Here is an 11,639-nt window from a genome sequence, read left to right as displayed (position 1 = left end):
TTTTTTGGCATTTAAGGAAGTGGTTAGATCATTGCGCTTGGGTTCCTCCAACACATTGGTTCCTCGGGTCCCGAGCTCAACTCCCGCAGAGGGCCACGCACCCTGAGCAAGACCCTTATAACCTCACTCTGCTCCCTGGGCGCCGCACCCTGACAGCCCACCGCTCCCCAAAGGGATGGGTTAAATGCAAAAGTGAGTTTCTCCATTGTGAGATCAATAAAGTTCCTAAATGTAGGCCTAATATGTCCTTTAAAATTAAAAGCACTAAAGAAAATGGACATATACATATTTCTGACTACTGCACCATGGCCTATACACAATGATGGCTGCTAGAGCTTGGAATCCTGAGGTTCTGGGTTCGAGCCCCACTCCCACAGTCTGCCACTCTGGGTCCCTGAGCAAGACCCTTAATCCCGGGGCGCGAAAGGATGGCAGCCCTCTGCTCCCCAAGGAAATGGGTTAAATGCAGAGGTCAGTTTCTCTAATGGGACATCAATAAAGTTCAGTTATTATTATATGATTTAAACTGTTGCAGAGTCAACTTCAAACGATGATGCTCACAGGATATAAACTTTTCTCAGTTTTATTCCTCCTTTTAATCTGATCATTTTGGCACACTTTTAACCAGCACTGTGCTCAGTGATCACTAGAGGCACACTGCTTCTCCTCATTCTGCAAATAGGGAAGTGACAGAGATGGTGAGAGAAGCGCGCAGGTAAGAGGCACGTTTGTTTTTGGCGGGTAATAAAAACAAAATAACAATAATAATATATTAGGTTTGATGATGATCTCTCTAAAAGATTTATGAAGGTAATGTCAAGATCTGAACTCTTGTCATTGCGCAAAAAGTTTTGGAGCATTTTTCATCCTTGCTCAGACTTTAAATAACTTTTATGATGCAAATAAATAGCTGTACTTTTCACGCCAATATTACATCATATAATGCTGCACATTTCTGTGGCATAAATCCAACGCTCACGCGTTTAGTTTGCCCCACGCAGAATTTGCTGTTAAAACTATTCTTTTTGGTTGAATCTCTTATTTATGAGAGATGAGGTCGACATGTGGGAAACTGCCCCGTATTTAGAAACACAAGTATGCATCTAATTAAATTAAGGTTCAAGTCAGATGTTTACAAAAATATTTTCGCACAAAAAAAAGAAGAAGAAAGAAATTAAAGAAAAAAAAATGTTGGCACAGTAGAAGAACGTTTAAGATGTGTCCGTTATTTATTTTTAAAGGAACTGTTGACCCTGAAACGACTGATTTAGGTAAAGTTAGAAAGGTATTCACAGATTCGGCTTTTCCGGATTAATAATCCAGGAACATTGCCTCTGGATTGTCCTCTATATGCGGAGATTACGGTTTTTCAAATGCGCAGGTCTTCAAATGAAAACACCACAAAAATAATATAATAGAGTATTTATTATAATCGCAATATGTGGCTGTAGGCGATATGGTCTCAAATCTACTACAGCTATTGGATTGGAAAATAGGTTTATTCGAGGTATTTTGCACACCTGACTTTTGGAAAATGTATAGGGTTATAGGTCTATACAAATATTTTGTGTGTGTGTGTGTGTGATATTCTCCCCCCCCCTTTTTTTCCTTTTTTTTTTCTTTTATTTGATTATATTTTTTCCCCTTCATTGGAATCAATAATACACTGGGATTAACTGCATACCGTAATGCCGTCAAACTTGCAGTGCACCGTAAGCACCTCATCCAACTGTTACTTTGGGAATGTTAAGAGTTTTCTATCCTAAATTACTGTAAACACCTGAATCAACCCCGATTATCGTTTTGGCCCCGAATGTGCACAGGGGCCCAATGGCCATAAGGACCCCTCTTTCCTGGGGTCCATCACATTCTCCTTTATTTTATATTATTTTGCAAAGCGAACCCACTGGACAAAACGCGCTACCGCTCTATGACGCCTGGAATTGAGCGGAAATGTACGAAGAACTGAAAGCAAATTGTCATCTGAGAATAAAATGAAAACTGTTTTACAATCAGAAAGAGGACGGAAAATTGGACGCATCTCTGAGTTTAACGGTCTAAAAGGGCAGAGTTGGATTATTTGTTGTAGTTAAGGGAAGCGAATAATTTAATCAAAAAGGAATTCATATTCATATAAGCATTTTTTCCCCCTGGTAAATGTGTTATTGGATTGAATGAAAGTTTAGCTAAAATCATTCTGAAGAAGTCTGGCGGATGCAGAGCGCTCATTGTTGTTCAAAACTAGATTCTCCAATGATTTTATAACCTTGGAGCTCAGTGCCACGGACAGACCCGATCATTATCTCCAGAGCTTCATCTCTAAGGGAAGCTGAAAGGGCTGCCATGCAGATATCAGCTCTTCTGCAAAAAGTTGGTTTTACCAAAAATTCTGATCAAATTAATATGTAATTTAATCTCCTGCTTTAGGCTACATGTAGTTTAGTCCCCTGCTTTAGATTACATGTAATCTAATCTCCTGCTTTAGGCTACATGTAGTTTAGTCCCCTGCTTTAGATTACATGTAATNTCCCCTGCTTTAGGCTGTGGGTAGTTTAAGCCCCTGCTTTAGACTACATGTAGTTTGATCCCCTGCTTTAGGCTGTGGGTAGTTTAAGCCCCTGCTTTAGACTACATGTAGTTTGATCCCCTGCTTTAGGCAAGATGTATTTCAATCCCCTGCTTTAGGCTACATGTTGTTTAATCCCCTGCTTTAGGCTGTGGGTAGTTTAAGCCCCTGCTTTAGACTACATGTAGTTTGATCCCCTGCTTTAGGCAAGATGTATTTCAATCCCCTGCTTTAGGCTACATGTTGTTTAATCCCCTGCTTTAGGCTACATGTTGTTTAATCCCCTGCTATAGGCTACATGTTTTTTAATCCCCTGCTTTAGGCTACATGCAATTTAATCCACTCCTTTAGGCAGGATGTATTTTAATCCCCTGCTTTAGGCAGGATGTATTTTAATCCCCTGCTTTAGGCAGGATGTATTTTAATCCCCTGCTTTAGGCAAGATGTAATTTAATCCCCTGCTTTAGACTACATGTAGTTTGATCCTCTGCTTTAGGCAAGATATATTTTAATCCCCTGCTTTAGACTACATGTCATTTAATCCCCTGCTTTAGGCCACATGTTTTTTAATCCCCTGCTTTAGGGTACAGTACATGCAATTTAATCCACTCGTTTAGGCAGGATGTATTTTAATCCCCTGCTTTAGGCTTGATGCTGTTTAATCCCCTGCTTTAGGCTACATGTAATTTAATCCCCAGTTTTAGGCAAGATGTATTTAGTCTAAAAAATAATTTAGGTTCGGTTCTGATTTTGTTCCCAACTCTGCAAGTTTAAATGTGATTATAAGGGAGTTACGCAGAAGAGCTCCAATTTCCTAAATACAGGTTTATAATAGGATTTTATTTTGGATTTATTTTGAGATGGAAAACATTAAAAGCCTAAGAATAAAATGCTTAGGTTAAAAGATTAAGTACAAATAATTTGTATTTTATAATGAGTTATTGAATGTTCCCCTTTTGGACAATCATCAGTAATTTTGATTGATGGTACGACAAAATGCTCAAATGGGTATACAAGCAAAAAAAGGCTGGGAACCGCTGTTCTAGAAGATAACAGATTTCAGTTTTGTTAAGTTCTGCCATCAGAGTTGGCAGAGTGTTATCAATTTGAATCCACTGCAGCCTAACAGCTATGGTCTAAACTGAAAGGAATTTGAACACCATTCAGCGTTGCTTCACATTACAAATAATCTGCAGCTTCTTCAAGTCAAAAACAAACCTCTGGATTCATTTTACAATTACCGTACCAACCATGGCTGCCTCTCAGTGCTTTTATATTGTTATCTTCCTTTGGAAATGGTTGTAAGAAAAGTTTAGCAGCATCTTTGAAGAGAAAACTTAAAGCAAGATAGATAGTATCTTATTATTCTCCTTATGAATGCATGCAATAAAAACCTTGTCATTTAACAGCCCGGCCATTCCTGTGCACCAGGCAAACATTGGTTTGGACATGTTTAATTTGTGCTGGCAGAAAATAAAAGTGTCAAGGCTTTCTTTGAATAGCACTTTTCTTGGTTAACGGGTTAGTCCACAAAATGAACTTACTCTGCAATGAAGCAAATCAAACAGTGAAATGAAAGTAAGTTGAAATGGAAAAACGTTAACTCCACATGGGCTCAGTTAAGTGAATTTGAATCAGGTTCAATCATTAATGGAATTATTTTGTTACCGTTATGCAGCTAAAAAAGTCTTATCAGCTTTATGTTTCAGGTTTGAGAAATCACTTTATGGGTGGTAAGTAGTTGTGGATGAAGTATTCACTTTAGTATTTGTAAATATATTGATACTCTTGGTCAAATATTACTCAACTACAAGAAAAGCTGCTCGGTCAAAAATCTACATAAGTACTGAAATACTCATGTTTGAAAATAAAAAGTACAAATTACATTTCCTAATATCAGTACATTTTTATGTTATTTTTAGAATACCTTTACCGAACCTCATACCTTTCAGAAACCACCTGATTTATTGACATGTAGAACCATTCTGCGTTAAAATTCTACACCACCTGTAAAGATCTCCAGCAAAAGCAGATTTCAAAGCTAAGCTGAGCCAAAAGGAAGGAGTGACAACTATCAGCTTTCTAGAAAGGTATTGGAGTAGAAACTAAAATATTTGACTTTTAAGTGTAATGGAGTGAAAGTTATAAGTAAGTAAATAATCAAGTAAATGTACTCCATTACTTGCAACCACTGATGGTAAGCTGCGAACATATGCGAAAGAAGTACAAAATCACATGTTTACATCAGTGCAACATAAATCTAAAAGCATGGTAAATACCTAAAATCTAGCCTAGTAAACTAGCCCCATCCGCCAGCGACCTAAATCTTTTTTGCCTGCGATTGGTCTACCCTCGATCAATGCCCAAGGCCCTAGAACATCACCACATAGAGATGTGTTCTGGATGCAAGGCAGGCAGGGTTTTGATGGCGTGACGACAAAGCTGAACAACCCTGGAGAAAGCACAACAAGGAAGATGGCAACAACTATTGAACAGTTCTCATTTGACTCAGACTTGGGGTTTTCCTTGAAATGTGACCAGGAAGGTTGTTTACATCATGTAATTGCTCTCTTTGTCCATTTATTTGTGATGATCAGCCATCAGGGAGTTATAGCAGTCACTTTTGCAGCAGTTCGTCTGAGGAGTTGAAGCAGGGTGGGACTTAAACTTTTCAATATTTCCCAGCCTATCATCCATTTTCTATGCCCTACCACATTCTCCTTTCAGTCCTTTTGGAGAGTTAGTTCCTGTCTTTAGCTGCCATTGTATGAAATACAGGGAGTAGTTAGGGCAAGTTGCTACTTCATAGCATGAAATGTTGTTTTTTATACAACCCTTCTTTTCCAGTAAAACTGGAACTAATTAGTTATGCACTTTTTATTTCCCTGGGTGGGAAATTAGTTATGCTTAAATTCTCTCTAAAGTTTTCATTTGGTTTTTGTTTGTCGTTTTACAGCCTGACCAGGGATTCGGCCTATAAGTTAGCCTTATAACAGTAGATCAAGGGCGACTGATGGGTGCAGTTATAAAAATTTAACATAAATCTATTCCGTTTAGATCACTTGATAATCTGTCTGTCAGCTTTCAAAAATAATTTAGACACCAGTCCCTATGAAAGAAATCTGTTTAAATGTACAATTATCATTAAATAGGTTATTAAACAATTTTTATAAAACAAAGTGTAGAGTCTTGTTAGATTTATGTGGCAACTGTCAAGATAACTAAGAGGCATTTGGCTGTTTACCAGACATAGCTATATAAAATGTTTTTAGATTTTAAACCCATGTTTTCACTTTGGAAAAAAGTATACTTATTTNAATCCCCTGCTTTAGGCTACATGTTGTTTAATCCCCTGCTATAGGCTACATGTTTTTTAATCCCCTGCTTTAGGCTACATGCAATTTAATCCACTCCTTTAGGCAGGATGTATTTTAATCCCCTGCTTTAGGCAGGATGTATTTTAATCCCCTGCTTTAGGCAGGATGTATTTTAATCCCCTGCTTTAGGCAAGATGTAATTTAATCCCCTGCTTTAGACTACATGTAGTTTGATCCTCTGCTTTAGGCAAGATATATTTTAATCCCCTGCTTTAGACTACATGTCATTTAATCCCCTGCTTTAGGCCACATGTTTTTTAATCCCCTGCTTTAGGGTACAGTACATGCAATTTAATCCACTCGTTTAGGCAGGATGTATTTTAATCCCCTGCTTTAGGCTTGATGCTGTTTAATCCCCTGCTTTAGGCTACATGTAATTTAATCCCCAGTTTTAGGCAAGATGTATTTAGTCTAAAAAATAATTTAGGTTCGGTTCTGATTTTGTTCCCAACTCTGCAAGTTTAAATGTGATTATAAGGGAGTTACGCAGAAGAGCTCCAATTTCCTAAATACAGGTTTATAATAGGATTTTATTTTGGATTTATTTTGAGATGGAAAACATTAAAAGCCTAAGAATAAAATGCTTAGGTTAAAAGATTAAGTACAAATAATTTGTATTTTATAATGAGTTATTGAATGTTCCCCTTTTGGACAATCATCAGTAATTTTGATTGATGGTACGACAAAATGCTCAAATGGGTATACAAGCAAAAAAAGGCTGGGAACCGCTGTTCTAGAAGATAACAGATTTCAGTTTTGTTAAGTTCTGCCATCAGAGTTGGCAGAGTGTTATCAATTTGAATCCACTGCAGCCTAACAGCTATGGTCTAAACTGAAAGGAATTTGAACACCATTCAGCGTTGCTTCACATTACAAATAATCTGCAGCTTCTTCAAGTCAAAAACAAACCTCTGGATTCATTTTACAATTACCGTACCAACCATGGCTGCCTCTCAGTGCTTTTATATTGTTATCTTCCTTTGGAAATGGTTGTAAGAAAAGTTTAGCAGCATCTTTGAAGAGAAAACTTAAAGCAAGATAGATAGTATCTTATTATTCTCCTTATGAATGCATGCAATAAAAACCTTGTCATTTAACAGCCCGGCCATTCCTGTGCACCAGGCAAACATTGGTTTGGACATGTTTAATTTGTGCTGGCAGAAAATAAAAGTGTCAAGGCTTTCTTTGAATAGCACTTTTCTTGGTTAACGGGTTAGTCCACAAAATGAACTTACTCTGCAATGAAGCAAATCAAACAGTGAAATGAAAGTAAGTTGAAATGGAAAAACGTTAACTCCACATGGGCTCAGTTAAGTGAATTTGAATCAGGTTCAATCATTAATGGAATTATTTTGTTACCGTTATGCAGCTAAAAAAGTCTTATCAGCTTTATGTTTCAGGTTTGAGAAATCACTTTATGGGTGGTAAGTAGTTGTGGATGAAGTATTCACTTTAGTATTTGTAAATATATTGATACTCTTGGTCAAATATTACTCAACTACAAGAAAAGCTGCTCGGTCAAAAATCTACATAAGTACTGAAATACTCATGTTTGAAAATAAAAAGTACAAATTACATTTCCTAATATCAGTACATTTTTATGTTATTTTTAGAATACCTTTACCGAACCTCATACCTTTCAGAAACCACCTGATTTATTGACATGTAGAACCATTCTGCGTTAAAATTCTACACCACCTGTAAAGATCTCCAGCAAAAGCAGATTTCAAAGCTAAGCTGAGCCAAAAGGAAGGAGTGACAACTATCAGCTTTCTAGAAAGGTATTGGAGTAGAAACTAAAATATTTGACTTTTAAGTGTAATGGAGTGAAAGTTATAAGTAAGTAAATAATCAAGTAAATGTACTCCATTACTTGCAACCACTGATGGTAAGCTGCGAACATATGCGAAAGAAGTACAAAATCACATGTTTACATCAGTGCAACATAAATCTAAAAGCATGGTAAATACCTAAAATCTAGCCTAGTAAACTAGCCCCATCCGCCAGCGACCTAAATCTTTTTTGCCTGCGATTGGTCTACCCTCGATCAATGCCCAAGGCCCTAGAACATCACCACATAGAGATGTGTTCTGGATGCAAGGCAGGCAGGGTTTTGATGGCGTGACGACAAAGCTGAACAACCCTGGAGAAAGCACAACAAGGAAGATGGCAACAACTATTGAACAGTTCTCATTTGACTCAGACTTGGGGTTTTCCTTGAAATGTGACCAGGAAGGTTGTTTACATCATGTAATTGCTCTCTTTGTCCATTTATTTGTGATGATCAGCCATCAGGGAGTTATAGCAGTCACTTTTGCAGCAGTTCGTCTGAGGAGTTGAAGCAGGGTGGGACTTAAACTTTTCAATATTTCCCAGCCTATCATCCATTTTCTATGCCCTACCACATTCTCCTTTCAGTCCTTTTGGAGAGTTAGTTCCTGTCTTTAGCTGCCATTGTATGAAATACAGGGAGTAGTTAGGGCAAGTTGCTACTTCATAGCATGAAATGTTGTTTTTTATACAACCCTTCTTTTCCAGTAAAACTGGAACTAATTAGTTATGCACTTTTTATTTCCCTGGGTGGGAAATTAGTTATGCTTAAATTCTCTCTAAAGTTTTCATTTGGTTTTTGTTTGTCGTTTTACAGCCTGACCAGGGATTCGGCCTATAAGTTAGCCTTATAACAGTAGATCAAGGGCGACTGATGGGTGCAGTTATAAAAATTTAACATAAATCTATTCCGTTTAGATCACTTGATAATCTGTCTGTCAGCTTTCAAAAATAATTTAGACACCAGTCCCTATGAAAGAAATCTGTTTAAATGTACAATTATCATTAAATAGGTTATTAAACAATTTTTATAAAACAAAGTGTAGAGTCTTGTTAGATTTATGTGGCAACTGTCAAGATAACTAAGAGGCATTTGGCTGTTTACCAGACATAGCTATATAAAATGTTTTTAGATTTTAAACCCATGTTTTCACTTTGGAAAAAAGTATACTTATTTATAATTTTGTCTTTAGTAATAGTTTAACATACACTGTACAGCTAAAATTTAAAACCAATATTAGAATAGGCACAGCTTCTATTGCTAGTTCAGCAGTATGGCGGCGGAGTGGTTAGGGCAATGTGCTCTGAAACCAGAGGTTCTGAGTTAAAGCCCCACTCCCACAGATTGCCACTCTGGGTCACTGAGCAAAGACCCTTAACCCCACACTGCTCCTTGGTGCCGCACGATGGCAGCCCACTGCTACCCAAGGGGATTAATAAAGAGTTCATTTTGTTGCTCAGTTCTTGTGACGGTGTAATGACAACGAAGTTTAATTCTATTCCAGTATAGCAGAGACGAAATAGTAGAATTCGTTCAGCATTCTATCTTTGTTTAGTGTTTTCAGTTTGCAAAAATTTGACCTGCTAGAAAAAATTTAATCGTTAATTAATGAAAAGCGACACAGATTTTCTTGTTTTTTTTTCTCTCTCTTCTCTGTTATTTTAATTTTACTCTTCTTTGTAAGAAGAGTTTTTCAAATTTGACACCATGTCCTGTTTTATTGCTACTTTAATTTTGCTTGTCTGCTGTACAGTCAGGTGAAGACAATGAATTTAAGAAGATGATTTTTTTTACAATCAGACTATAATGTATGTATTGTCGAATGCAACTCTGTTATCAGTCCTGTAGGCTGTTAAACCGTAAACCTAATCTGGCCTCTGTGGCTGACCCTTTAGTCAGAAATATGTTGGCCTGCAATAGATAATAATATGCCCAAAATAATCTACAGGATCTGAATATCAGCTTTATTGAATCCAGCAAATGGTTTAGGTTACACATTTTACAGTACACTACAAAGAATGGTATTACGTGCTGTAAATATATTTATCAGTGAACACTGGTCACTTGTGAGTAAATTACATTTTATAATGTGATGCGCCTGAAGTCACAATCAATAATATTATGAGTAATCTTTTATTCCTTAACAGTCCTATCAGTAACAAGTAAATCTCTGAGAGGACCTTTTATCCTGTATTGTGTCCTGGTAGATGAGGAGTTATAAACCCAACCCCCCACCTCTAGATTGTCTAGTGTGTTGTCCACACTTTGCTTCATCTTCTGGCACAAGTTTACTCTGCATACCCAGAACCAAACATGGAGAAATAACATTCAGTTCTTTATACTTAATAATCTTGAATAAGCTCTAAGAAAACAAGGATGCTGAGAACCTAAGCTGCTTTGAATCAAGGTTTAAAAGTAATTATAGTGGCCTTTGGCTTGGCTAATTAAACTATTGGATTATACACCTTGTATTTTAGTTTGGATATGCTTTATCTTTTCTCAGGTTTTGTTTATGTATTAAATTAAGATTTATCTTTTTACTGAATATGTGCTACTGGCCTCACCTTTTACACACAAAGTAAGCTTAACGGCTTACAGGACTGATAACAAAGTTGCATTAGTGTGTTGTGCAACTTGAATGTATTTATAGCCCAACCCAGTAGGGGTGGTAAATATGTCATATAATCAGATCATATTCAGACTGTCATATATTGTTTATGAACACACGCGCTACCGGTTGTGTGTTAGATCCGTCATGGTTTGGTGGGGGTTTTTGAGGACCCAAATGCAGAGACCAGGAGGCTGAGGGGGAGTCTTTAATGAAGCAGAAATCCAAAATATATAAAATACAGAAAGCCAGGTTCTAGGTAACATCAGGGAAATCACACATAATGAGCCAGGGAAAGATGAGGAAGCAGCACAGACGAACTGCACAGGGAGAGTATATATGGGAGACAGAACAAAGATTGGACTGTGGATGGAAGCAACTAGAAGGAACCCAAGGGGAAAGGAAACAAACACAAAGGGGCAACTGAGAGTAACTCAAGAAATAGAAGAATAATCAAAAATATAACCAAAAACAACTAGAATAACACAAAATGCAAATAATCCAACAAACTAGAAAACACAGAAAGACAAGAATAAAAAGCATAACTGAAAACTCAAAAAGAAAACTTAAATAGAACCAAAAAGTGCTGAGTCATGACAAGAACAGCAAGTGAAAGTGTGAGTGGAGCTCAAATCATGCTCAGGTAACTCAGCACATATATGGAATAAATTAACCACAACTTCCATTCATAATATAAGAGTAATTAACAATAATCTTTCAGCTCCAAGTCAAACTTACTTCAGTTGAAAACACTTGACTGAAAACTAGTGAAACTCAACTAAACTAAGCTACTATGAACAGAGAAGAAGGAAAAACATGACATTTCGGCATGGATTTTATGTTTGAGGATCAAAGTTTATCTTGAAGAATTTGGGATGTAATCAAATTAGCTTTTAACTCATTTAGAGAAACTGAAATGTTTTCAAACAAATTCCCAATGCAAATCCAAGAGGTGATCAAAACAATAATTTGGCCAGATATTTTATTTAATAAGTTACTTAATCAGGAAACAAGAATCTTTAGGATTCCATTAAATGTCTTTTCGTCACAACTTGGTAATCAATGTAATGTGTAAATGATGAAACAGCAAATGATGACTAATTTGAGAAAAACTTCTTACAAGAATCCGTCTTTATTTGGTGATTAACTAATAGATTGTACTTAAATGGGATTTTACCAAAGATAAAAATATAAACTGCACATTTTCCAAAATGAAAAGAAGATTTGAAGACCTAAAAAGACCTAACTCTGTCTGCC

At 36.7% G+C, this 11,639-nt stretch overlaps 1 protein-coding gene across 2 annotated transcripts in view; it reads left to right on the top strand.

The window, feature by feature from the left end:
- LOC107087256 (beta-1,3-galactosyl-O-glycosyl-glycoprotein beta-1,6-N-acetylglucosaminyltransferase-like) overlaps positions 1 to 11,639 on the top strand; it is a 25,110-nt gene that overhangs the window by 5,864 nt on the left and 7,607 nt on the right. Inside the window, exon 1 of one of the 2 annotated variants that reach the window (XM_015378728.1) lies at positions 688 to 715. The exons of the other annotated variant lie outside the window; for it this stretch is intronic. Within the exon in view, the coding sequence (XP_015234214.1) occupies positions 696 to 715 (20 nt within the window). The 5' untranslated portion in view covers positions 688 to 695. Of the gene's footprint in view, positions 1 to 687; positions 716 to 11,639 lie in introns of those variants that run through there. 2 annotated transcript variants of the gene reach the window in all.

The sequence above is a fragment of the Cyprinodon variegatus genome, unplaced genomic scaffold (genome assembly GCF_000732505.1).
Source record: "Cyprinodon variegatus isolate N-32 unplaced genomic scaffold, C_variegatus-1.0 Scaffold178, whole genome shotgun sequence".
In the NCBI taxonomy this organism is placed as follows: domain Eukaryota; kingdom Metazoa; phylum Chordata; class Actinopteri; order Cyprinodontiformes; family Cyprinodontidae; genus Cyprinodon; species Cyprinodon variegatus.
The sequence above is the reverse complement of the archived record's forward strand: the minus strand, read 5'-3'. Positions and strand labels throughout refer to the sequence as shown.